General features: G+C 43.2%; 1 protein-coding gene across 4 annotated transcripts in view; it reads left to right on the top strand.

Moving 5' to 3' along the window:
• Positions 1-26,450, top strand: part of MYH10 (myosin heavy chain 10) — a 101,675-nt gene that overhangs the window by 52,598 nt on the left and 22,627 nt on the right. The window contains exons 6-21 of one of the 4 annotated variants that reach the window (XM_064675628.1): positions 102-131; positions 4,250-4,342; positions 8,039-8,102; positions 9,872-9,970; positions 10,894-11,037; positions 11,344-11,439; positions 15,404-15,522; positions 15,962-16,114; positions 16,511-16,684; positions 18,320-18,493; positions 20,261-20,375; positions 21,414-21,476; positions 23,879-24,072; positions 25,604-25,725; positions 26,045-26,114; positions 26,214-26,374. In XM_064675628.1, coding sequence (XP_064531698.1) covers positions 102-131; positions 4,250-4,342; positions 8,039-8,102; positions 9,872-9,970; positions 10,894-11,037; positions 11,344-11,439; positions 15,404-15,522; positions 15,962-16,114; positions 16,511-16,684; positions 18,320-18,493; positions 20,261-20,375; positions 21,414-21,476; positions 23,879-24,072; positions 25,604-25,725; positions 26,045-26,114; positions 26,214-26,374 — 1,871 coding nt within the window. The remainder of the gene's footprint in view (positions 1-101; positions 132-4,249; positions 4,343-8,038; positions 8,103-9,871; positions 9,971-10,893; positions 11,038-11,343; positions 11,440-15,403; positions 15,523-15,961; positions 16,115-16,510; positions 16,685-18,319; positions 18,494-20,260; positions 20,376-21,413; positions 21,477-23,878; positions 24,073-25,603; positions 25,726-26,044; positions 26,115-26,213; positions 26,375-26,450) is intronic. The other 3 variants (XM_064675630.1, XM_064675629.1, XM_064675631.1) reach the window with 3 other exon arrangements.

The raw sequence follows: 26,450 nt of genomic DNA, 5'->3' as shown, positions 1-26,450 counted from the left end.
ACGTGAGTGTTCAGTTAAACTAAACCTCTGACAGTGCTAATGTGGGATGTGACAGCTGGAATTCCTTGCTAACTTATCATTTGTTTGTTTGCAATGAACAGCCCGAATCACCCAAACCCGTGAAACACCAGGCAAGTGGTTTTTTTTAATGCTTTTAAAGTTATGTAGGAGAACTGATGTGTATTCTTCTATTTGCATTTATGATGTGGGAAGCCTTGGAGTGGTGTACAGCTAATAGTGAATTTAGTAAGTATTTAACTGGCTTTGGGAGAGTGGACTAGTGAGTAGCTTATGAGTTTCTCAGCATTGCAAAGGACTTGTCACCACTTTAAAGTGGTGTTACCCTGTCCTGAAGTGAGAGGCTCATCTCTCTCTAGCCACCCTTCTCCAAAATACTGTGTGTGTACTGGGTAATGTGCTGCTGAGAGAGTGCAGAACACTTTTAAAATATTAAACAAAGTGGTAAATAAGAGATGGATTAATGGAAGCTACAAAATCCTTTTGATTAACATACTGTTTTGTCTGAATGTTTTTGTAGCGTTGCAGATAACTTGATAAAGACTTTGATCTCAAGTGTCAAAGGCTTGGCATAACCAACATCTTCTGAAATCAAGTGTTTCCCTTGACTTTCTAGTACAAGTGGTGTGAGCAGTGTGGGATCTGAATTAATGTTTCCTCATTTGAGCTTCAGCTGCTCTTACTCCTCAGGCTGGCTGGAGCCCCTGTGCAGATAATTCTGCCTGTTCCCTCTGTCCCTGGGGCAGCAGCACTCGGTCTGTTCTATCCCACCTGTGTAAGAGTTTTAGTGCTTCCAGTGCTCTGGAATTTACCTGAGAAGGAGCTTAAAGAGGAGGGTTAGGTGGTAGTTGAGGGCAAGACTGTGGAAAGAGATAAACAAACAATTGCTGCCATGTGTTATGCAGGATAAATGCTCTGCTCTAACCCCAGCTGGTAAGTGATGCCTTTGTCCTGAGCACCAGCTTTTAAATAAAGCAGCAGCTTTGGCAGGGTGTAACCAAGGCTTGGAAACTGAAGAAGCTGCCCTGAGTTAGTTCAGCAGGTTGTGTTCTTCCCTGATATTTCTGAGAGCTGACTAGTGCAACATAAACTGTAGTGGAAAGGGAAATAGTAAAGGAACTTTCAAGCAAGTCTGGTGTATTGGAAGCCAAAAGCAACCCCTGGACAGCTGTGATGCCTCTGGTAGTGTGTGTTAAACCTTGTTAAACCTCTGTAACCCAATCATGTGTCTGAGCCCATGGTCTCATTTTCAGAATAAGTCACGGACATTCTTAGTATTTAACTTAATCTTCCCTCCTTGCAAACATCAGTCAAGTCTAAGGGTTTTTACTGAAATATTTCTCAGTTCCAAAAATAGACAGAGGGTGTTTAGCTTTAACCCTCCCTTTGCTTGGAGTGTCAGGGTTGACATGAACCGTTTGTTGGCAAACATTTGAACTGTATCCCTGGGAAAATGCTAATCCAGAGCTGTTGATATTGCATAAACGGTGGAATCATTAACATCTCTGTTTCGATGTCATTCTGAACTCCAGAGTGGATCCCTGTTGTATGTGAGTAGCATGTGCCCTCCCCTGCCTCCCCCAGGCTCCACTGCAAGAGACTCACTGGATGCTGATTTTTCTGAAACTGAGACAACAGCCTGTCCTTGTCTTTGTGTTGCCCTGCATGAACTGTTGCATGAGCTCACTCCTCCCACAGCGCTGCCACACTGCTTTTTCCAAGGTCTGGTGAGGTGCCCACGCAGGAGATAAGCCCGCAGGCCAAACTGGGACACTCCTTCCAAAACACTGAATGCTTCGAAAAGAGAGTTGTTTTGGGCTGTAAAGCTGCCCATCTAGACATGAAAAATGCCTTTTTCCCCAGTGTGAGAGGTTTCACCCCGGGGTGAGGTTTGCTTTGCTCAGGGATGGCTGTGAGGAGTTGGTGTGTGCAGCACCGAGCCTGCGAGCGCGGCTCGTTCCCATGGTGCTCACCCACAGCTGAGGATCCAGCTGAATGTTTCCATCAAATCCTCATTGTGAAAATGAGCTACTGAGACCTTTCTGCCTTCACTTGGAGAATTTGAATAAATTCTGCAGAACTTGCTCTGCACAGCCTCAGTCCAGGCTGTGGCCTGTGGGTGCTTCCTGAGGCACAGCGATGTCCATGGAGGAGTTGGTGTGGAATCAGTTCACATTTTGCAACCACAAAGAATACTTTATTCAGGCTACTTTGTCTTTGCACATTATTGCAGGCAAGTGTTTGAAAAGGCTTTACTCTCAACATTCAAATGTAGAGGAATCTTGTGTCTTTAATATTGTTACAGCACAGATTTTTGAACGACTGCAAGAATGAGAATTTTATCTCTACTGACTAATTTGTCTTTAAAAAACCCCCTACAAGAGATAATAATCAGTAGCAAGTTAGATTGGTTTCCAATATGAACAGGCTTGAACTGAACAACTCAAACCTGGATCAGGATGTTACAGTGCCCCTGACACCGTGCAGAGGTGTCAGTGTGTGAAGTGCCAGCAGCGCACGAACCTCCTTCATGTCACAAATAAGCTGCTTTCCTTGTCCCAAAAGATTATATATATATATATTCTTCCAGAATAACTGTAGAGTTTGCCCTTTAAGCTGTGACCCCCCTGCTGCCTTTCCTGTACACCCTGGGGTTTATCCCAGGCTGTTCACTGCAGGGTAAGGAGCTCTCCCTTTTATCTTGGTGTGTTGGCAGCAGTGACGTGTCGGGAGGGGGAAGTGGGAGGGATGGTGGGAAAATTCCCACTCTCTGATGTGTTTACATGGAAAACTTGGAGAATATCACCTGCAGACAGCACAGGGTGGGTATAACAGAGATCTAGTTTTATTCCAGCTGTGGGGTTTTTTTCTAGTTTAAAAGTGCTCCTGAGAACAGTAACCTTGGCAGAGCTGACAGTGCACAGCCCCTGCAGCCTCAGCAGTGTTTAGTGTGCTCTGGGCTCACACTCACTTTTATTCCTTCTTCAGTTACTGCAGAATTCCGAGAATTTGTGGTCCCAAAGGGAATATATGTGGAAATAAGCAAGTTTTGAGCAGATAGCTTCAGGTCACATTAAAGAAGGACCAGCCATTAATATCAAGGAGGGCTTGAAATACATTTAGATATACAAATAAAAGCCTCTTTTAGGTGTGAACTAGTGAATTTTTAGAATTCCCTTCTAAGAATTGACCTCATGTGGATGCCTTAAGAGACTTAACATTTCCTGTTCTTTGATGTTCAGTCTGGGGCCTTTATTCATCAAGGCTATAAATAATTGGAAAAAGCAGGTTTATGAACAAAACATCACATTTTGAGACTACATTCCAGACAGCTTCACTTTCTTTTTTTTTTTCTTTTTTTTGTTTTAAACCAACCTTCAGAGCAGGAAGACAGTATATTTTCCTGTGTTACATTCATGCCTCCTGGGCTCTTGGAAGCAGCACAGACTTTTTTTGTGCCCAGTCCTCCTCATGGACAGCAATTGTAAAAGCTGTTGTGCAGTTTCCTTAAGATAAGCACTTTGATTTCTAAATCCATTGGCTTGAACTTACAGAAACATTTAAAAAAAGCATTAAACATACTGAGCAATGTTGGTTGGATTGAGCAATTTGAAAGTGATGTTTGTATTTGGGGTTGCTCAGCTCTTCTGGGCCATTCTGGCTTTGTGCTCAGGTGTGGTCAGGTCAGATGTTGCAATAGTATGAATTTCAGTCTGGTTGACTGAGGGGGAGGGTTTTCACTGATTTGAAAGTAAGTTTGAAAAGAGGTATTTGTAAGTTTAAAAATAGGTGTTCCAAAGTAGCTGTATTGCCAAGTCACTACACATGAAATTTAAGAATAATGCACTAAAATCTTCAAACAGTTAAATTAGTTTCTCCTCTAAAGCACTCAAGGTCTGTGCCTAATTTCATCAGCCCTAAATGTGAATTTTCCATCTTCGATGACTGTCAACATCCATCAGGTCCTGTTTGGTCACTGCTGTGTTTGTGTGTGTCTGTGTGTGTTCTAATAAACAAACCCAACCCAACAAACCACCACCAAAGGCCCCGCACTGATGGAGGAGTCTCGGCAGGTTTAGGAGGGGAAGGATGACACCCCCCTTGTGAAGGTGCTGTCACTGCCACAGCCAGGGGGAAATGACTGTCAGGAAGAGGCAGAATACAGGAATACCCTCAATTCCAGGTGCTCCGTGCTCATATCTGTTCCTTTCTCTGTTTGTGTGGTTTTTAGGGGGAGCTGGAGCGGCAGCTTCTTCAGGCCAATCCCATCCTGGAATCCTTTGGGAATGCAAAGACAGTGAAAAACGACAACTCCTCCCGCTTTGTGAGTAACTCCTTTTCTCTTTAGACTCTGGAAATCTGGATTATGGAGAAATTACCTTTTTAGGAATTTATCTAAGTGGTATCCAAAGCTTTTTCTGTTCTCTTCCTCCATGAATTCAGGATGTCTCACAGTGCCTTCTGCGATGTGTTGGGATTCTGAAGGCACATCCTCACTGGCTCTTGGCAAAACTTTAATTATATCCAGTTTCTAACTTCAACAATTCTTGAGATGACAGTTGTGTATAGTCTAACAAATACAGCTGTGCTCTGGAGCTGAGCTGTGACTTGTGTGCACAAATTCCTGCAGAATTGCTAAAAAGTAGGAAAGACTGTGGCATCAGCTTGGACTTGGGCACCATCTGTCAATAGCTGGGACTTTATCAATTGGTTGTTTAAAGAGAACATCCTGAATTTCCAAAAAAAAAAGCACAGAACTTGCATATAATAACCTGTCTAAGTTTGCTGAGTGATTGACTGTAGGGAAGTCAAAAAGCCAGTGTGACCTGTCCCAGGTGTCAGGCACTGCTGGAGCTGGTTGATGTTTCTGTTGGGTCAGTGCCTTCTGTTCACCGAGAGTTTTGGTGGCTGATAATCACTTCTGATGGGTTCCATTGTTTTAAAAATCGTGGGGAATAAATAGCTTTTTACCACTTCTTAGAACTTCCTTTCCTTTGAAGGGAAAAAAGCCATCTCCTGTTTCAGGGGGAAGATGTTTTCAGTACAATTTCAGAACTGTATAGGAGGTATTAAATCTTTTTTTTCTGGCGAGAACAACGCTAAAATTTACAGAACAAATGAAAGATTTCTGGTCTGCCTTTGACATTTCAACAGTTGCTTGGATTTATAATGCATGAACTCAACTCCAGTGATAAGGACTCTGGAAAACTCCATGACTAAGTCCCTCAGCCTTTCCAGTCGGGAAGGGAGAGCAGAGTACTGTGGAAATTCAGCTTTGACAATTTTATAGCCACGTTATTTACAATATTGCTTGATGCTTATATAAGTTGGGTATAGAATTTATAATATGAATAGATTTCACTGTACAGTAATTCTATCTTGAATGCATCAAAGACTGTACTAATTTAATGAGGATGCTTTTTCCCTAAAAGATGTCAGCATCTGGTTTGTGTTATTTTGAGGGCTGCATTGCCATCATGAACATAATCACTGTGATGGCTCCAGCCCTGTTTTTATAAAGGAGCAAGTATAATGCATTCCAGATGGTCTCATCTCATGCAGGAAAAAAAAAAAATAATCTTTTACAGCCATTTTAAAACCTGACTTAAAAAATATCTATCCTCCCACAAAGTGAGAAGTGCTGTTGTTCAACCACAGAGGCTTGACAGGCTTCACTGAGGCTGCCAGCCTGTCCCTGCTCGCTGACAGCACCAGGCAGGGCTCAAATAAGGCTGGTGTCCAAGGAATTTCATTTTCCCCCCTTTTTTCTTCTACCAGGGGCAGCCTTTCAGGAAATAAAAATCTCTGGTTTGCATTGGATAGGACAGTGGCCTTGCTGGATTCACATGGCAGAGCTAAATGCTTCCTTCTGGTGTGGTTTTCCCAAAGCCTGATGGTGGCAACAGAATTCAGCCCTTAGATGAGCACCACTGCAGTCTAACTGATGAATTAAAGATTTCATAGCAAGGTTTGCCAGTGCCAGCTAAAAGGATCTATTAATATTGTGCTTTTAAGAAGATTAACTAGATAAGTGATCTCTCTAGTACAGACTCCAGTGAGGCCTGAACTTTGAAGCAGGGAGCATGTGGGTCCCCTCTTCTGATGTGTAATGACTGCATTTCCTCTCAATTATTTTTGCTCATGGAACTGGTAACTTGACAGCAGAAATTAAAAGCAGAAATTAAAGAGTGAAACAGTGTAAAGTGGTTCCAAATGACATCAGAAAAAGCCACTGACTAGACCTTCTGTAATGTTTCTTGTTTGTTTTCACACGTGACAAGGCAAGTTCGAGGCAGGAAGGCTCTGTGGTAGCAGCTCTGGGTAAAAAGTCTGCTGCCATTGTTGCCATGCTGACATGTGCATCATATATCTGGTCTACTGCCTGAATCTCAGTAAAATGTCATTTCATTCTTCGTGCCAGTTATAAATAGAACTTTCTGGAATTGTTCCTGAGCAAAAAGTCTAAATGCTGCAGTTACAAACTGAGCTGAGGGTGTTCTGTGTCTGCATCCTCAGAAATGTGTGTTCAGTGCTGCTTCTTGCCAGGCCATGCCTGGGAACAGCCCTTGTTCCTTGGCACGGTGGTTTTAGTGCCAGTGGCTTAACAACCAAGCTGGAACAGTGGGGAATAACCACTGGGGCTAATTTCAAGTGTTCCACCAGTTTTCTTGCAACTCAGAGACCCCACTTTGAGCTGGAGCTGCACAACCACAGTCCTGGAGCAGTGACTTTGCCCTGAGATTGAGTCAGGGTAGGGCTGGTGGGGAGGTTGTGCCTTTCCCTGGATACACTGAGGGGTCTGGGAGGAGAAACTTGGTCTTGTGCCCACAGATCTTGATCTGAATGGGCTTTATTAGGGTGGGGGGTTCTGGTAAGGAGTTGCAATAGCACAAATTAAGCAATTTGTTCAGCGTGGAAATGTGCCCCCAAAATAATACCAGGTTGGGCCACTCCTGTCATACAGGACCCTACAAGCTTGGAGAGTAGAATGTTTAATCAGGAAATCAGTAGCACACTCCCTGAGCTGAATGGATGTTCACTTGAACATGCTGATAGCACTAATCAGGCTGGAGATAAGGCAGGGTTGGGATCCAGGTTGTAAAAGCCCTTTCCAAAGGGCCCCATAAAAGTTATCAGTAGGTGACTTTGTGCAGATACCATCAGAGGTGTTAGGGCAGGTGTTAGCAGACTTCTGTCATGCTCCCTGATCTCCAGACCTGTCTGTGTGTGGATAGAGGACTGTGGAAATTGGGTGCAATGAAAATGGAGAGCCCAGTGTAGTCACTGGGAATTCCCACTGGTTTTTCACATGTATACAACCAGGGCAGTGCTGAACAGGTTCATGAGCACAAACTTGAAGTTCAGTGATGGTGCAGATAAAATGGTCCAGCTCCAAGCCTGTTGTCCTGTTGGGAATGACAAATCAGATGGGGGAACTGATGTGGCTTAAAAGTGATATAATATATCCACTGGCAACCACCTGCTTTCCAAGAGCTGCTCTATGTGTGGGAAGTGGCTCTTTATTTGAGATGTAGGTGTGAGAAATGGGTTATTTCTTAGTTCTTTCTTTACCAACTGCTGGAGAAGAGAGGCCATAGAGAGAGCAGCCAGCCCGGTTTGGAATGGAAGGGGAGATGTGGTGTGATGGGCTGGGCAGCACCTGGGATTTGGGATTTGCTGCAGCTGGAGCACCTTCAGGCACCAGTAAGTTTGCTATGGAAATGTGCACATGTAGAATCTCAGCATTTCTTCCAACCTCAGTGTGAGGAATTGAGCCTCACGTTCAGAGAAGTTTTTCCTAAGTCTGGATTACAAATATATCTGGACTAAGAGTTCCTTAATCCTTAGAGTGTGTTTGTGTGCTCCATTGAAAGGATGGCTGAGCACCTGGATGGGCTGTGATTTCATTTGATCTTGGGAAATGCTTGATCCATGAATGCATTTAGATTATATTTTATATAGACAGCATTGTTTAATTAAAAAAAACAGTAATAATGAAAAAATCTTCTTTTCTTTGCAGGGTAAATTCATCAGGATTAACTTTGATGTTACTGGTTACATTGTGGGGGCCAACATCGAGACATGTATCCTCCTTCATGCCACATCCTTGCAAAAATGCAAGTTTTCTGCTTTGTTTTGCTTTTAACCCTAGAATTCATTGGAATGCAGTGAAAGGACATTCCTCTGACAACACCCATCTCTTCCTTTGTTTCAAAATAGCCGATCGAATGTCACAAATTCAGCGGCTCAGAAATCCTCCACTGCCCAGCTCAGCACTCCCAAACCTGCTGGATTTTCAGACTGGCCTTAAAACCAGGGTGTAATAAAAAGGGAAACCCTGTAAAATGTGCTTGCTCTGTGAACATTTCTGAAAATACCCCAATGCCTTCCTGATCAGAAGCTGAGCCTCTGCATCGTGCCCAGGGCTCGGAAGCAGCTCTGGGCCTGGAAGGAGCTGATGCTCCTTATCAAGTGACAAAGCTGGGCCACCTTCTGCCTTCTTAGGCCTTCTAGGCACCCATGTGGGTTCAATAACACAAGACCTACTATTGTAATTAATTAATTATAATTAATACCAAAGCCTGATTCACTTTTAGCTCTGAGGTTCGTTCTTATTTGTGATGGTGCAGGAACAAGTAAAAATACTCACACTGAAAGCCCTTCTCTGAAGGTGTTTCCTTCATACTAAAAATGTGTGTGTAATTTTTAGTGTAGCCTGTTTTCTGGGGGAAAACAGGGTGGTCATAAAATGATGAAATTGGAAGTCTTAGTAAACAATATGAAGTGGGTATTGATCATAAACAATGCTGCAGTTAAGCTTTTGTTCTGTTGCTGTGTTTTAAACTGCTTCATCTGAAGTGCACTGAATGTTTGGAACTGTCACAAAGTATAATTTCCCAATAAGGCTGGGAAAGGTCTATAGTTATTCAAAATATGCTTCAGTGATAAATGTTTTCCTTCATTTACCACAGCACAGGAATGAAGGCAGCTTTTAGGAAAATTCAGATGAATTGTTTTGCCCAGAGCTTTGTGAAAACAGAAGGATTTAACTCCTAGGGAATCTTTTCTTCATCACAAGAACTCATCCTCACCAGTGACCTGTGTCATTTCAAATCCCTGTCCTGCATTTGCATTACAATATGGAATATCTAGAAGTAAAAGAGTTAAATAACATTGCAGCTAGTTAGACACTGCCTGCTGCAGGAGTTGCAATTGGGAGCTGTTTAGAGGCAGTGGTGACTGTGTGGAAAAATGCAGTGCTGGGGAGAAACGACAAATACACTTCAGATGACTAAGTGTCTCTGAGTTCAGCAGCTGCTGGGTTTTTGGTAGTAAAACTTCAACTATGACCTTAATAAAAGAAGGATGGCAGCTCCTCCTCTCACCAAAACTGTGGCTGATCCATTCCAGACAACTGCATGGAGCAGGGAACTGCAGGGAAATGCAGGGAACGGGATGGGTGTGCTGAAATGAATGAGTTTGCTGAGATTAAAAGTGGGTTTCTACCAGTCTGAACTGGAAATCTCTCACTTGAAGTTGCTAAAAGTTCATATTGGGCATGGTCTGGTCATAGAATCCCAGAATGGTTTGGGGTGGAAGGGACCTCAAAGCTCACCCAGTGCCACCCCCTCCATGGGCAGGGACACCTTCCACCAGCCCAGGCTGCTCCAAGCCCCGTCCAACCTGGCCTTGGACACTGCCAGGGATGGGGCAGCCACAGCTTCTCTGGGCATTACTGCTAAAGTTCTGCTTGGTCTTAAAGTATTTCCATAGCCTGCTTTGGAACTTTTGTTTGCACTGGATGTTTTTAACCAAGAATTGTAGCTGATCCTTGACTCCAGTTATAATCCAGACTTGTTGGAAAAGTCTCGTGCTGTTCGTCAGGCCAAAGACGAGCGGACGTTTCACATCTTCTACCAACTGCTGGCTGGAGCAGGAGAACATCTCAAGTGTAAGTTGAGAGTCTCTTTTTGTAACCCTGTTGTCTGTGTGCTGTGTTTGTTATTTCAGTTTAACATGGTTGGGTTGGTCTCAGTCACCAGACAGCGAGTTTTAAACAAAGCCAGGTGGCTTTGGTTGGAAACAACTCCTGTGCTTTATCAAATGTGCTGGGGAGCCACTCTGATAAATCAAACAAATGTCTCCTCCATGCCAAAGCCCAGTTTGGGCAGTCTCTGGCTGGGAATCCCTGGATAGAAGCTGCAGTGTTCCCAGGTGATAACCACCAACCCTGATCAGCAGTGGTAGCTGTATCTGCTCTGGGCTGTGCCTTCAGCCTGGGGAGAAAAGCAGCCATTTAACCCAAACACAGTGAAGCTCTGTGGCTTTCTGCAAGCCATTGCAGTGCTGTGGTGGTTATCTCGACTCTGGGTGGGTTTTCCCCCCCCTTGGTAACTGGGAGTTTCTGTTGGGTTGTGATAAGTGAAACTAATGAAGATACAGACTTCAGAGAATGGATCCACTCTTTCTTCTCCTGTGTTAGATAAGCTGCTGTTTGGCATCCTTGATGTTGGTGATTATCAGTCCCTAACTCCATTTCTGCTTCAGCCTGGTACCTTTCAGTAGAGATCCTCCTTTTGGGATATTCCAAATGGGGATTTAAGATTATGGTAGATCTGAGTGGGGCAATGCTCTGTGTACAGAGATGCATTAAAGAGCTCGTGTAGGTTGCTACAGAGAGTCTGTGAATCTGCCTTCAGCTTGGAAGGCACACTTGTATTTTTAGGGTTTCAGAAGCTGCAGCTTGCAGCTACAAGCCATTACAGGCTTGTAGCCACATGTGAGGAATTGATTTCCTAAAGCTGAGTTTGGGCATTTAGAGAGAACAGAATTCCTTTATGTTATTTTTCTGTCTCTTCCTTCCCCCCAATACAGCTGACTTGCTGCTCGAAGGATTTAACAATTACAGATTTTTATCTAATGGCTACATCCCCATTCCTGGGCAACAAGACAAGGATAACTTCCAGGAGACAATGGAAGCCATGCATATCATGGGGTTTTCACACGATGAGATCTTGTGTAAGTTATTGAGCCCTTTGCATTTTCAGAGTGTACTTTTCTCTTACACACATAAACACACTTGATAACTTTATGTCACCCAATTTAATGTTGCTTCAGTGTATTGAGAGCCTGAAGAAAATATTTACTTAACTTCAACTAGAGTTGAATTAGAGCCATTTGCCCAAAAAGCACAGTACAAACTGTATTTCCTTTTTGAGCTCCTGCTTTGAATTTGGAAGGAAAGTGACACAAGTAACAGAAGAAAAATTATCCAAGCTGAGCCCTCTTCCATTAAACTGATGCACATGTCTTTTGTTAACACAGCAATGCTGAAAGTGGTGTCTTCAGTGCTGCAATTTGGAAATATTTCCTTTAAGAAGGAGAGAAATACCGATCAAGCCTCTATGCCAGAGAACACTGGTGAGTTGATCACGTCTGTGTGGCTTCCTCTGACTTGTGCTGGAGTTTTCTTCCTGCCATTTGTCCAGTGCATATCTTGAAAAACACAGAGCAGTCTGCTGAGCATCCCTGAGAGTGTTCTGTGCCAAAATGGGGCCAGGACTGGGATGAGTGGAGCCAACAGGCAATCACTAAAACTCCCCTCTTCCATCCTCACCCTGCAGACAAATGTGTCTGTCAAGGGAATTGATGCTGTTTGTGTGGCTGCTGAGCTTTGAGCACGTATTTCAGTTGTAGTCTTGTTTATTGCTCTCCCCAAAGATTAAGCCCTAGGAAGAAGCCCATGCTTAAATCAGTTTGTTTGCTTTGGTTCTTGGCAGCAGTTTTGTTGCCAATGATAAGAGCCCTGGAGCCAAGCACAACTTCCAGGGTGCAATGGCAGAACACAGGAATGCTGTATTTAGAACAGGCTGATTTCTGGAGTGGCCTGGCAGCGTGGCTGGGATTGAATGTGTCAGTGCCTGCAATGCAGTCACCATTTCAGGAGTATATATTTCTTCACACACACAAAAAAATAGCTGCTGAAGCACATCTGAGGTTTTTATTTAGTACTTCAGTGCCAGCCTTTTAAATGCTCTCATGGAGAGTCAACTTGGAGAACTTGGGAACCTGTTCATTCACAGGACCTGCTGCACGTGCACAACTCAGATTCTTCTCTGTCTCCCTTTGGAATTGTCCCAAATTGCTGTGCATGGAGACATCTTGTAAATTGTTCTCAATTCTGAGGGCAGTGGCCTCCTGCCCAGGTGTGAGGTGCAAGTTATTGACTTGAGATTTGGATTTTTTGCTGTGAGGAAAAGAGGTTGGGTGAGGAATTAGTTTTTTGGGCTTTCCCTGCTGGCTTAGAGAACTCATCTGAATCTAGAAAGTGTGATGTAGAAAGATACAGATGCTTCTTACTTCCTGACTGTCTTGGTTTTACTTGTATTGCCATTGCTTTTTGGACATAAATTCTGAATTATAACACTGGCTATAAATATACTGATCCTGTTGGATGTTTATAGTACTGGATACAAAATGCTGAATTACAGAGCAAAGATGGGGAAAAGCTCAGGTCATAGTTAAAGCCTATTTCTGTCCTCTTGTATTTAAAAACTGGGATATGTGGTCTGTTATTGGATCTTACTGAAGACACTGGGGGGAACTGATCTCTCCCTTGTCACCTGTGTTGTCACCTCTCAGCTGTGAGGGGTTTCCCTGCATCCTCTGGAGAAATCAGTGTCCTGGCAGGGATTCATCTTTTAGAGATGTCTGATATAGGTCAGGTTATTGTCTCCATGGATGGGAAGGAATTTGTGTGGGTAGTGGAGATGTGAACTGAGTCAAAGAATATGGAAAGCAAATTCTGCCCTATAGATCATAGATGTAGATAAACAGATAATGGTTTCAAGGACAGATACAAGAGATCCAAGAAAGAAATAGAGCCTTTGTGTATTAAGAGGAGGGAGAAACTGTACTTAAAAGATCATTTCATGCTCACCAGATTTGGAAGAAACCTTTCTGCTGAGAGGACAGAAGTTCATAAGCAATCTCATAAAGCTCCTGTTCATCTGTGATAGGAACTTTTTCCAGTATCTTGGCTTTGTAATAATTGAGAGAGTTATGTCAAAAACCCAGTAGTAGTAAAATGAGTCAGGATAGTCAGGGCTTTGTCCAGTTACACCTTTTCAAGGGCCCTTTCTCAGTTATAAACAAGGTGTCCCTGCCCGTGGCAGGGGGTTGGAACTGGATGAGCTTTGTGGTCCCTTCAAACCCAAACCATCCTAAGAGAAATGATGCTTTTTTTAAAGTGCAGGGTGAGTGAAGCTGAAATAGTGTGACCCAGTCCTGCCCTTAAAAGTGACAGAGCTTGGACTTGAAAGTGGGTTAGTTCCCTTCAGGGGAACCTCAGAAATGCTGTCTCCAGCCCCCTTCAGTGGCTTAGCAGATGGGATTTTTAGTACTACATCTGCTATGGTTTATTGTTGTTATTCTTACCTAAACTACAGTTTATTACAGACTGGAAGGGTTGGGACAAAAAATTCCACACCACTGGTTCATGAAAGGAGCTGAGTGTAGTTTTGAAGCACTTCAGGGGGGAAAAAACCTCCTTCCTTAAACTGCAATATCCTTTATGTAGTATCCATTATGCCAGTGTACCGAGCTGCTGCTCATGGCTGCTTAATATTTTCAAGTTCTTGGTTTGTTTTTGGTTTTTTATTTTCAAGATCCTGATAGCACTTGCTACTTGATCCCTAAGACGGTAAGTTTTGTCTGATGTGCTGATGTATATTTTTATCCTCAAAGCACAGAAGTGCTTCTGTATGTAGCTAAAGTGAAAGGGCTCAGTTTGTGACACCCCCTGATTTCACTGATTGTGTGTCAGTTCTTGAACCCTCCTAATGACTGTGTGGCCAGTGAGAGAATCTCAATATTAAGAGCAAATAGTAGTGGTTTTAATACTGAAAAAAAAAATAATGCAGAGGAAGCTCTTATATACTGGTATGAAATTACAGAATCTCCGAATCCCTGAGGTTGGCAAAGCCCTCCCAGCCCATGGATCCCCCCTGTGCCTGATGCCCACCTTGTCCCCCAGCCCAGAGCACTGAGTGCCACGGCCAGGCCTTCCTGGGACACCTCCAGGGCTGGGCACTCCAAACCTCCCTGGGCAGCCCCTGCCAAGGCCTGACCACCCTTTCCAGCAAGAAATTCCTCCTGATGTCCAACCTGACCCTCCCCTGGCACAGCTGGAGGCCATTCCCTCTCCTCCTGTCCCTTGTTCCCTGGGAGCAGAGCCCGACCCCCCCCCCGGCTCCCCCCTCCTGTCAGGGGGTTGCAGAGCCAGAAGGTCCCCCCTGAGCCTCCTTTGCTCCAGGCTGAGCCCCCCCAGCTCCCTCAGCTGCTCCTGCTGCTCCAGCCCCTTCCCAGCTCCGTTCCCTTCCCTGGACACTCTGTAGCACCTACTGGTAAATTCTTATTTTCAAAGGCTAATTTGTAAAAATAGTTTTTTTCATTTTGACAGTAGAACAACAAGCTGTCAGGTTACAAGGGCTGAGCACTTACTGGGTACTGTGGAGAGCTTCCTGCTAAAGGGCAACACTTCCCCAGCCCTAAAAATACCTTTGGCGTCACATTCATTTTTAGAAATGTGGAATCATAACCACCCAACTCTTGGGATGTGTGTTTAGAAAAAGGGGTTGATGCAACAGGAATGTGTAGGGATGGCGTGGGTAATGCACTATTTAAATAATAACACGACATCAGGAGAGTTCTTGCTGTTAAAGTGCACTGCTGCTGGTGTTGTTATTCTGTATAAAACACTCAGAATCACACCCTGGGCTGGGTTGGAAGGGACCTTAAAGCTCATCCAGTTCCACCCCCTGCCATGGGCAGGGACACCTTCCACCAGCCCAGGTTGCTCCAAGCCCCGTCCAACCTGGCCTTGGACACTTCCAGGGATGGGGAGCCCTCACCCTCTCTGGACAATATTACAAACCTGTGTTTTAAATAGTATAAGTGACATATTTTGATGTTACACTGGACACTTGCCTGAATTGAAACATGTTTTAAGCACCCTTCAGTATGATGGCTTTGGTGTGTGATGTCCTCAGGCTGTACTTTTTCCCTTGGGATAAGAAAATGGGTGTTCCCATGTGAAGTAACTAAATGGGTGCTTGTACCTGAGCTGTGGGCTGTTACATGACCTGCAATCCCATGAAATCCAGTGTTTTCCATGCTCCCTTGAGGAAATCCAGCTGTGTCCCTCTGGAGGGTCCATCAGCCTTGGGGTGTGATGGGATCTGTCACAGGGCTCGAGTCCGGCTCCCCAGGCTGGGTTCAGTTTTACTCTGGCCCAGGACAGCCTCTGTCAGCAGCAGCTTTCCTGGGATCTCTGGCTGCTGGGGAGGATTCCAGTGCTCCTTTTCATGTGCTCTTTGCTCTCCAGTTGCACAGAAACTGTGCCATCTGCTGGGAATGAACGTCATGGAGTTCACCCGGGCCATCCTGACTCCCCGCATCAAAGTGGGCAGGGACTATGTGCAGAAAGCCCAGACCAAAGAACAAGTAAGTTTTGGTGTTTTAAAGATGGAGGGAAACTGTGCCTCATCCTGATTAGCTCCTAACAAAGAAAATTGGAACGTGCTGCCACTGACTCTGTTTAAGCTTTGCCGTCTTTATGGAATGTTCTTATATGGTAAAAATTAGTTGTAGAATAGAAGAAACCTTTCCCTTTCCTTGACCTTCTCCTGATTTCATCCTTTGTATCACTGTTGTGACATTATCAAATACTCAGAGACCTTTTGTTTTTATGGAACAGTTTAAAAAGACATTTTTCTTACCATTAATCAAACTACTTTACTGTTTCTACTGCTTGTTTTCATTCCTCACTGGTATGAACTCCATCCAGCTTCTTCTTTTCCTTAGTTATTTGTGATAACATCCATGTCTGTGTTCTTTTGATGGCTTTTCCAGGGTAAATAAATTTTCCTGTTTGGATTTTCAGGCAGACTTTGCAGTGGAAGCTCTGGCAAAGGCCACCTACGAGCGCCTCTTCCGCTGGCTCGTGCACCGCATCAACAAGGCCTTGGACAGGACCAAACGTCAGGGAGCATCTTTTATTGGCATCCTGGATATCGCTGGATTTGAGATCTTTGAGGTACTTGGAAATCCTGCTAGTCAGGTTTTTCTTTTCCCTGGTAATGTGTGATCAGGACCCACTGCAGAGCCACTGAATGCAGCGTGTTCCAAGGCTGCAGGAGGGGCTTGTTTGGAGCATAAAAATGCTTTGACAGCCCAAAATGACAGTGCTAAAAAGCCATACTTTAGTCTAAATCCTTATTTTATGTGTGGTGGTTGTTCCTACTATGCATTAGTTTAATTATATGTAGCAGGGAACATGAGAGATTCGTATAATTGTTTCCCAATTTTCTTTCTGTTATATTTGAACTTTGCAGAGTTTTGGAGAATTTCCTTATAAAGTCAAATTTTTGACTCCCAGATATGTGATATCTTGTCACTGACTCATTCTTGCATACTGATGTTATTCTTGTAGTTGAACTCCTTTGAGCAACTCTGCATTAACTACACCAATGAGAAGCTTCAGCAGTTATTTAACCACACCATGTTTATCCTGGAGCAAGAGGAATACCAGCGAGAGGGGATCGAGTGGAATTTCATTGATTTTGGACTGGATCTGCAGCCTTGCATTGACTTAATTGAAAGACCTGTAAGTTTGCACATGAATAGTGAGGTTGGAATGCTGAGTGTGTCTTTTACTGCCTGCAAATTAGATATTTCTCAAGGAGCTGTCATTAAAAGGGAATTAACCAGAATGCTCAAGTCCAAAGTATAAAACACTGTGTATTATTAGCAAAAGGATTAATCCTTGGGGGATTTTACCCTGATGTTAGTGTAGAACACTGAGCTCAAGATATGGAGCTGCTATTTTTATACCTTTTTCCTTAGTACTAACAAAGTCATTAATCCTGTCACTGTCACTAAATTGTGCCATTGTGGTGTAGGAGCTTTGGGGCTCAGGTTGAAACCTTTTCAAGACTTGGGGTAAACTTTTTTAATTTGAAATGAATAGCAAAATTCCTGACACTTCCTTTTTCTCCCCCCACAAATCTGCCTTGCAAATGGAAAACAAGTCTTAAAAGTGGTTTTAGTCACTTTGCTTTTAAGGTACTCCCCTGGCTGCTCAGTTTGTGGAGGCTGAAGAGCCCTTCAAAGAGCAGGAGGAACAGAGGGGGAGAACAAGGATTTTTACCCCAGAAAGTTTATTGTTCTTTGCCCCTCTGAACCTTGGACCTTTTAAATTCCCCCTGGGGCATTGCAGTGACTCCTCCCTGCCTTTCTCTGTGTGTTCTGGAATACAGGTGAGCTGCCAGTGATGCTGTGCATCCTGGACAGCTGAAAAGCCCATGAGCTGCACCCTTGTTTTCCTTTAGGAAAAGGGGAAGTCTTGTCTGGGTTATCAGAGGTGTGTGGAACTTCAGAAAGTTCTGCCACCTTGGAAGGTAAAATCTCCTCCAAAAGCCTCAGGGGGGCAAGTGTGGGTGCCTTCAGTGTGCACATGTTTAGGTGAACATCCTAAAATGCATCATGATTTGAAAAGCAAATCTCAGTACCTTGTTGTTCTGTAAATGTGATACCAGGTAGTAGAAACATCTCCCTTCAAATGTGTGGACTTTGCTTTCCCTAGAAGGTTTTTAAGTATAGATCCTTAAAATTTAAGTATAAATCCCTACAACCCTTCTCCATTGCTTCCCTTTGTACATCAGTCTGTCTACTCTGAGGAAAGTAATCCTGACAAACAGTTCTACAGACATTGGTTGTTCCCTGCTTCATTTTAAGAAAATATAAACTTTCAGAGAGGGTGCTTAAATTCCATGGAGACAGTGTACAAAGCTAGGCTGGATCTGGGAATGCTGCTGGACACCCACCCACGGCTTGGCAGGGCAGGCTCAGTGGCTGCACGGGAGCATCCAGGGGCAGGGAGGGATCACTGGCTGAGTTTATCTCCCATTAAAGCAGGACATTACCCTGGGAATGTGGATGAGCTGCTGTCCCTGTCACAGAAATGTTGGGAAGGTGACTCTGGAGATCATCCACTGCAGGCCCAGCTCAAAGCAAGGCTCTGGTCAGCACTGGGTCAGCTCGTATCTGGCTCCACAGGCATTGGAATGAATTTGTTTGAACCATCCTTCTTGACCTGGGCTTCCCCACAACTTGTTTATCTGAAATCAAATTTAATCAGTTTAGACTAATTTTATTGTGGAATTCAGTGGTGTGCTGTAAATATTAAACTTTTAAATATATATCTAAGAATATTCACAGATTAAACCCAACTGCATTTCAGGCAAATCCTCCTGGTGTGTTGGCACTGCTGGATGAGGAATGCTGGTTCCCTAAAGCTACTGACAAGACATTTGTGGAAAAATTGGTCCAAGAGCAAGGAACTCATTCCAAGTTCCAAAAACCAAGACAACTAAAGGACAAAGCAGACTTCTGCATTATTCACTATGCAGGGAAGGTAAGGGTTAAATGTTAAATTCTTGGTTAGAAATATTGATTTGGGGAAAGTGCTATGCAGTACAGCATATGACATTTTATATATATATATATATATATATATATATATATATATATATATATGCATATATTATGCAGTATAGCTACCAAATTTAGAAATACTCTTGCCTTGTTTAATTTTCTTGAACCATATTCAAGAGAGCTTTTATGGAACTTGTGTTACCAAATGGACAGAACTGAAAAATATGAATTAATATTAGATAAAGCAAATATTTTGGTTTCCTTTACTTTTTTTTACCAGGTTTTACAGGTGGAGTTTTTTCCAGGACTTTGTTGAGAGGAATCTCTTGCATATCTGGGTTGTCAAGTTGATGGTGGTACTTGAAGCAGGGCTGTGTCAGTACCATCTTCACATTTATCTTCACAGAACACTTTCTTTTTGAGTTAAGCTGAGACCTTTTGATTTTTACTGTTGGCTCAATCCTTAGTCTCCTGCTGCAGGGACAGAGCTCAGGTGCAGCTCCAGGAAATAACTGCAATTCCTGTACTTTGCAGATCCTTCATGATAACCAGGGATTTTCTGTAGGGCCCTGCTTGTAATTATTTTCATAAATGGTTAAAACTTAATCCTAATTTTTTACCTGATAGTGAAAGAATCAGGTTATGTGAATGATTCTGACCTCTCCTTTAATTTTCACTTTAAGTACTGCTGGCTTGTTGTTACCTTTGTTGAGGTCAGTGCTGCCAACTAGGTAGTTGCAGCAAAAAGTGAAATAAATGATACATTTTGTTGTATCAATATTTAAAACAGTTACTTAGAAATAGTGCAGTGATCACTGTTCCTGCAGTTAATAGATTGCCTTTAAATAATCAAAGGAGAGTAAACCAGCTTGGTGTCTGGCTACTGGAAATAATTGTTCTAAAGAATGGTTTATTTCTGCCAAACTGAGTGGGCATTTTTGGAATACTGGCATTCCAGAGCTTCCTCTGACAGAAGGCATTTTGCAGTCTCTGGTCAGAACGTGTATTCCTTCAAAACAGGAATAATTTCCTGCAAGTCCTGAGATAATGATCTGTTTTGGTTTTGGATGCTGGAAGTAGTTAAATGTGTCTTTCCTTCCAAAGCCTTTATCCAAAAATAGAAAACTTTTGGTTTGATTGAAGCAAAGCCATGCTAATCTGTGCAGAGGTTTTGGTGGAATTAGGGCATTTTAGGGCTCTCTTTTGGGTTGGAAGGAAACCCATGTTTCTCTCATTGAGTTTTCAGCTGCTGAACTGTGGTTTAATTGCAAACCACAGGTTCGGTTCTTTCGAGATAAGAGCTTTGTTTTCCTTATAGAACAAAGTGTTTAAATATAACTACTATAGGGAAATTAATTTATTCTCTAGTGATTTAGATAAGTAAAATTAGGATCTCTCCTAGAGTTGGTTTTATATCTTCACAGTCAACCTTACAACACCAGGCTGCAAATGTACACCTGGCTATGAGTAAGCAAAAAGATGGCTGGATTTTTAGGAAAACACCCATTTACTCTTTCAAAAGAATAGCAGCCTTCTGTGGTACTTTGAGCTGTTTGGAAGAGGCCAACTATGGACACTCAAGGTTGGTGTGGACAGGCAAGGTTGGACTCTGATCTTGGACGTCCTTTCCAACCTTAATGGTTACGAGCATTGAGAACAGGAGAAAAACACCACTGTAGTGATCTGAAAGCTGGTTTTGGTGCTGGCCAGTACAAACCTGCAGCTGGTTGTCCCTCTGGCCCTGCAGGTGGACTACAAGGCAGATGAGTGGCTGATGAAGAACATGGACCCCCTGAACGACAACGTGGCCACGCTCCTGCACCAGTCGTCCGACAAGTTCGTTGCTGAGCTCTGGAAGGATGGTGAGAGATCATGCTCTGAGCATGTGTTGGTAGTGATTTAACCCTGCTGGATGAGTTTAAACTTTTTGTGCCTCCTCACCCTCCACCCTCTCCATTGTAAATATCTGCAGCACTTTCTCTCTTATTTAGTGCCACAGGTACAACAAGGAAGTTGGGTCGCACCTCTGGTCCCTTGCACATGTACCATTTCTGAGTAGCTGCTTCTCATGTTCATTATTTGAACTGATATTCACTTATTACTTGTTACTCTGGGTCGAATTTCACATGGAATCTTGTCCAAACTTAGTTGGGACTTGCTGCAGTAGAGTCCTAAATGTGAACAGCTGGAGTGATTCTTCCTGTTAATAAAACATTGCCCTATGTGAGCACCAGCACAGTTGTTTCATGTGCTGTGGTGGGGGATACCCTGGAAACCCACATCTCCTAAAATAAGTTCCATTAATGACCATAGCAGTGCTATTACATTTTAAAATCAAATGCAGTATATTCCTGTTTTAACTGTGCACTGCTGCTCAGCCAATTTACCTGCATATCACCTGAAAGTATTTATCAATACTTTTACCAAAATACTCCAAGAAGCAGAAATAGCCAAATAGATACTTAGCAGAGACTTTTCTAGTTTTAGCATCACAGTATGTTAATTAGAGTGTATTTACATGTCACAGTGTATAAATCCTGTAGTTTGTTATTTGAGGAGGAAATGAAGCTTGTGATAAAGATGGTGCTGTAGGTTAATACTGAGTTTCCTTCTTACTCTCCTCAGTCACAGAGAGCAGCTTTAATGAATAGATAAAGAACTTTTTGGTTGGGCATCTGCATCTGCTCCTTTCTTTTTGAGTACCCACACAAGTGTTTTGGTCCAAATATTCAAAACCTGCTTCCACAGATAATTGAAATGTGCATGGAATATGTTGTGGCCTAATTGCTTTTGTAGCAGTTAAGTCTATTTGCAATTGATGAACCTGTTGTTTTTACTAACTGAAGTGTCTTGTGTATCTGCTCTTCTGTCTTTCTGTTTCTGCTGTTTCTCTGCCTTAGAGATTCAGAATATTCAGAGAGCCTGTTTCTATGACAATATTACTGGTCTTCATGAGCCACCAGGTGAATGGATATAAAACAGTAGGCCTACTAAAGGCAGGGCTGTTGTATCTACAGGAAAATCCATTTTTGCTCGTAGGCTTGCATGAACTTCTCATTTCATGCTGGATTTAGGTCAAACCCCCACAGGCCAGCAGTCCCTGAGTGCTCCTGTCCGGCTGCTGCTGCAAACACACATAGCATCTCCAGTTATGCATTGCAGATGACGAGGTTTGTTGCTTCCTAGTTCCATGAGGAGATGTAGAATTGCTTCTTAAGTGACAATTCTGGTGGCTCCAAGCACTTGGGAGAATGCATAAGCTTTGTAACACTTATCAAGCTTCTTTCTGCAGTCCAACATTGACAAAACTCTGCAATGTTCTAGAACGTGGCTGTGTGCTTTTGGGAGGAGAGCTGAAGAATGTGTTGAAGTATCAGAATGAGTGCTGCAGTTGTAGTGGGGGTAGTAAGTGAAATAAAACTTCTTCCAGACTTGTTGGAATTGTTCTTTTGTTTAAAAACCTCTTAATTTTAATATTCCCCATTGTATAAACAGCACGTGTTTTGTGAGGTATTGAGAAATCAACAAACCCACTTGCTTGGAATGTCTTTGAATACACTTTCAATATTTTATTCAACCTCCTCATCCTCCTTGTATTCCTCTCCCCAGGTTTAGAAATATTGAAGGTGGTGCCTTCAGACTTTCAGCCTTTACTTGGGTTTGTTTTCCACTGCTCCTGGTACATCCCATCCCTGAGGAGGCTCATGGTGTTCCTAAAGTAATTCTGGGAGGGCTCGGGGCCTTCAGCCAGGGGATGATGGTCCAGTCCTGCAGTTCAGTGACTGCTTTTAAACTCTAGGAAAAACTTAGATTTAATAAGCCTGGTGGAAATAGAAATCACTCTCTTCAAGCTGGAGCACAGAGGGGAGCAAAACAAAAATGCACAAGTATCAGATCTCTTTACTAAATGTAAAAAGTACCTCCCAACCAGAGCTGGGGGTTTCCAGTCCTTAGTGGGGCTGGTGGGGGCAGGTTCCTAATATTCACAAGCTGTTGTGTTCATCCTCTATGGGACTGATTCCCATTAATTTCTGTCCCATGTCTGCTTTAGAGCAGAATTCTGCTTCAGAGTAAAAATTTGTGATATGATTTATGAACACCTTGCCACCTACTTATTTTTCTAACTTTAATAAACTGCAGATTCTTGTGTTCAAAACCATGTGGAGGAGCTGGGCTCTGCTCTGTACTCCAGGCAAGACCTACAACTGATTACTCAAACTTGTTGCCCTGTGTTTTTCTGCTTTAAATTTTCTTTTTTATTTTAATGGACTTTTGAAAACCAGTTGAGTACAAGGAGGAAATAAAATAGTTTCACTTACTTGTCAGATACAAAACTAATTCTGGTAGCAAAGCATAACTGCCTCTGCTTTGGTTTAAATGATAAAATAACTTCACAAAATTGAAGCTGTAGCCTACAAATAGTTGCTTGTTTCTGGCTGACCAGTTTGGATTTCATTGGGAACCCACATATTTTGGGTGTTCAGCATTAAGAAGCACCAGCAATAATTATTAAAGGTGTTAAGCCACCTCCTGTATTTTTTAGTGAACTGTTTACATAATTCTTGACATGCACATGGAATCACCTTTTAAGGTTTTAATGTTGGCAGTCAGATTTCAAATCTGTGCTTCTGAAGAATGAACTGTAGGGATCCTTACCCAAAATGTTCAAAAAATCAAAGAAAAATCTCCATCGTGATGCTTTATGGCAACTTTGAAGTGCTTTGGTGTGGAGTGTTCCTGGTTTGAAACTTGTTTTTTGTCTAGGGATTTCTTTGTAGTTGTAATAAAATGGAAAGAATTCTTCAAAATAGCAGCCTAGCAGAATTCTGCCAGATACTTTTTTCCCTCATCACTGAAATAACACCATTTCCAATTCTTCTGTAAATTTTTATGAAAACACATTTGAATCCTCAATGAAACTCAGATTTAATCTATATAATTGTCATAAGTGACTCTTCACTCGAAGCAAATACACACAGATGTGTCATTCCAAATGTTCAACCCAGAAATATTTTGCATTGTAAGAATTCCAATAATTGCCAGTTTCCAGGCAGCTTTTTTTTTTTTATCTCTATAAAGCCGATTTAAAACAAAGAAAATAGCTTTACTGGTCATGTAGAACTGCAAGTAAAGAGCTGGATATTTCAGTCTGTACCTAACTAAAGCTACACTCTTCCGCTGGATAAGTTTGTGGCTTTTGGTCCCAAAGCTTGTGCACAGTGTCCCCCGTCCCTGCCTTGCCTTCCGACGGCACCTCTGTCCTTGTCCCGCAAAGCTTCTGCTGCTGCACTGTCGCTCCTCCTCCCGCCTCCCCTCCTCCCGGCACGGGTCAGAGCCACTGACCCTGTCCTCTCGTCCTTCCCAGTGGATCGCATCGTGGGGCTGGACCAGGTCACGGGCATCACGGAGACGGCCTTTGGCTCCGCGTACAAGACCAAGAAGGGCATGTTCCGCACCGTGGGGCAGCTCTACAAGGAGTCCCTCACCAAGCTCATGGCCACGCTGCGCAACACCAACCCCAACTTCGTGCGCTGCATCATCCCCAACCACGAGAAGAGGGTATGGGCTGCTCCCCCCTCCCCTGAGCCCTGCTCTTCACCTGCCTCCCTCTGGCTGTGACTCTGGGAAGGCTGGAAGGAGAAGGAGTCTGGGCCTTCCTCTTGCGGTCAGAATGCACAGATCTCACACTGATAAATATCCCCTTGGTGTTCCCTGCTCGTGTTGGCCTTTTTAGCCACCAGCGTGCTTGTAACAAATGTGGGCAGAGCCCTTCCCAAATCTTTGTTGGTGAAGCCCAGCCATGATGAGTTCCCTGCACATCCCCTGATTTAGACCGTTGTCTTTGTGGAGAGGAGCTTGAAAAACAAAGTACTGAGTTTGTTTGGGAGGTGTAAGAGCCCAGGCTCGTGCTACGAGCTCATCAAAGGGGTTTGACTTTAAAAATATAAAGTCAAATATAAATATAAAAATATAAATTGGCCCTTGAGTTGGGCCAATCCAATAATTAATATGTAATAATAATTATAATAATAATAAAATTATAAAATAAGTCAAAGGTTGGACTTGATGATCTCAGAGGTCTTTTCCAAGCTAGTGGATTCTGGGATTCTGTGTGATAATCCAGTGTCTCCCAGGAGGCACTTGGGTGGCTCTGTTTACTATGTACAACTTGCCAGTGGTTGAAGACAAACTCGTTGGGTGGAGGCACAGGGTCAGTGCACAGCTTGGCAAGACAGATCCCCACATGTACATCCTCTAAATGTAAATGTGTGATGCTTAAGGAGACTTTAAAGATGTTTTCTGCTAAATCTCCACAAAAAACATATCACAGAGTCCCAGAATGTGCTGAGCTGGAAGGGACCCACAAGGATCATCGAGTCCAACCCTCAGCCCTGCACAGGCCCATCCCCAAGAGTCACCCCCTGTGCCCCAGAGGATCAACCAAACCCTCCTGGAGCTCTGGCAGCCTTGGGGCTGTGCCCACTGCCCTGGGGAGCCTGGGCAGTGCCCAACCAGCCTCTGGGGGAAGAACTTTTGTCTAATCTCCAGCCAGTTCCAGAGCAGAATAAAGGATAACGTTCACTTGGATACAAGTCAGGTGGCAAATACTACTTGCTATCCTTGTTCCTATTAGGTGCATAACATCTCTCAGTAAATAACCTGTAAAATACTTGTGCCTTGGAGGAAGTTCTGTTTTCAGAAGCTTGTGTACTAAATGTTCATTATTGACAAACAGCAGTTTTCATAACATATGGAACTTGTGAACACTGAGTTGCAACCCAGTTCATTCCCATCAGAGTGTTAATGGTTAAATTAGACTGGATGTCCAAGTATTCTTGTGTGATGTTGTGGTACTGTCTGCTTTCCTCTAGGGTGGTGCTCTGGAGTTATCCATTTATCTTGATGTATAAAAATAGGAACAATTTGGATGTCAGGTGTCAGGCTTTTGTTACCCCAACTGTGTCAAATAGCTTGTCCAGCTTCCACCTGGCCTGACTCTGCAGCTCTGAGCAGTATGAAAAGTTAGGAGTTAGTTTTTCACTAATACCAATTGAAAGACTAAAACTCATGCTTGTTTTGTTTTGTCCAGGCTGGGAAACTGGATCCACATCTGGTTCTAGATCAGCTCCGGTGCAACGGTGTTTTGGAAGGAATAAGGATCTGTCGACAAGGATTTCCGAACAGGATAGTGTTCCAGGAATTCAGACAGAGGTAACAGCAGAAACAGTCTTTGAGTTCTTAGGAGCTAAAGTTCCTTATTAAATAATTGAAGAAACCCCACACCCCTCCCTCCTCCCCCAACCCTACTCAAAGAAAATCAAAACCCATGTGGGAGGTCGAAGTTGAAGCAGTTAAATACTCCAAGTTTATTTTAAAGACAGTAGGGGAAGGGGAAACAACCTGCTGGAAAAACTTCCTGGAGAAATTCCTTAACCATGCACTTGTCACTATAACCTTATGCTATACATTTATATTTGAAATAATACAGCTTCTCGTTGAATGTAAAAGTGCTTTTTCACTTGCCTTAAAGGTATGAGATCCTCACTCCCAATGCAATTCCAAAAGGTTTCATGGATGGTAAGCAAGCCTGTGAGCGTATGGTAAGTGTTTATACTTAAATGTTGGCAAAACACTGAAAAGTTGTAATAAAAGTTGCCCTTTTCTTGGTGTAACAACAATGTGCTCACCTGTCCATTTAGATCAGAGCCTTGGAGCTGGACCCCAACTTATACAGAATTGGCCAGAGCAAGATCTTCTTCCGAGCTGGTGTCTTGGCACACTTGGAAGAAGAGAGGGATCTGAAGATCACAGACATCATCATCTTCTTCCAGGCAGTGTGCAGAGGGTACCTGGCCAGGAAGTATGTGTGCTCCTGTGGTTGGATCTTCTTTTGGGTCTCCTAAGCCTCTTTGATAGGGAGCTGTGCATCAAAACTT

This window comes from Pseudopipra pipra, chromosome 19, assembly GCF_036250125.1.
Source record: "Pseudopipra pipra isolate bDixPip1 chromosome 19, bDixPip1.hap1, whole genome shotgun sequence".
In the NCBI taxonomy this organism is placed as follows: domain Eukaryota; kingdom Metazoa; phylum Chordata; class Aves; order Passeriformes; family Pipridae; genus Pseudopipra; species Pseudopipra pipra.
This window is presented reverse-complemented; position numbering and strand designations above follow the sequence as displayed.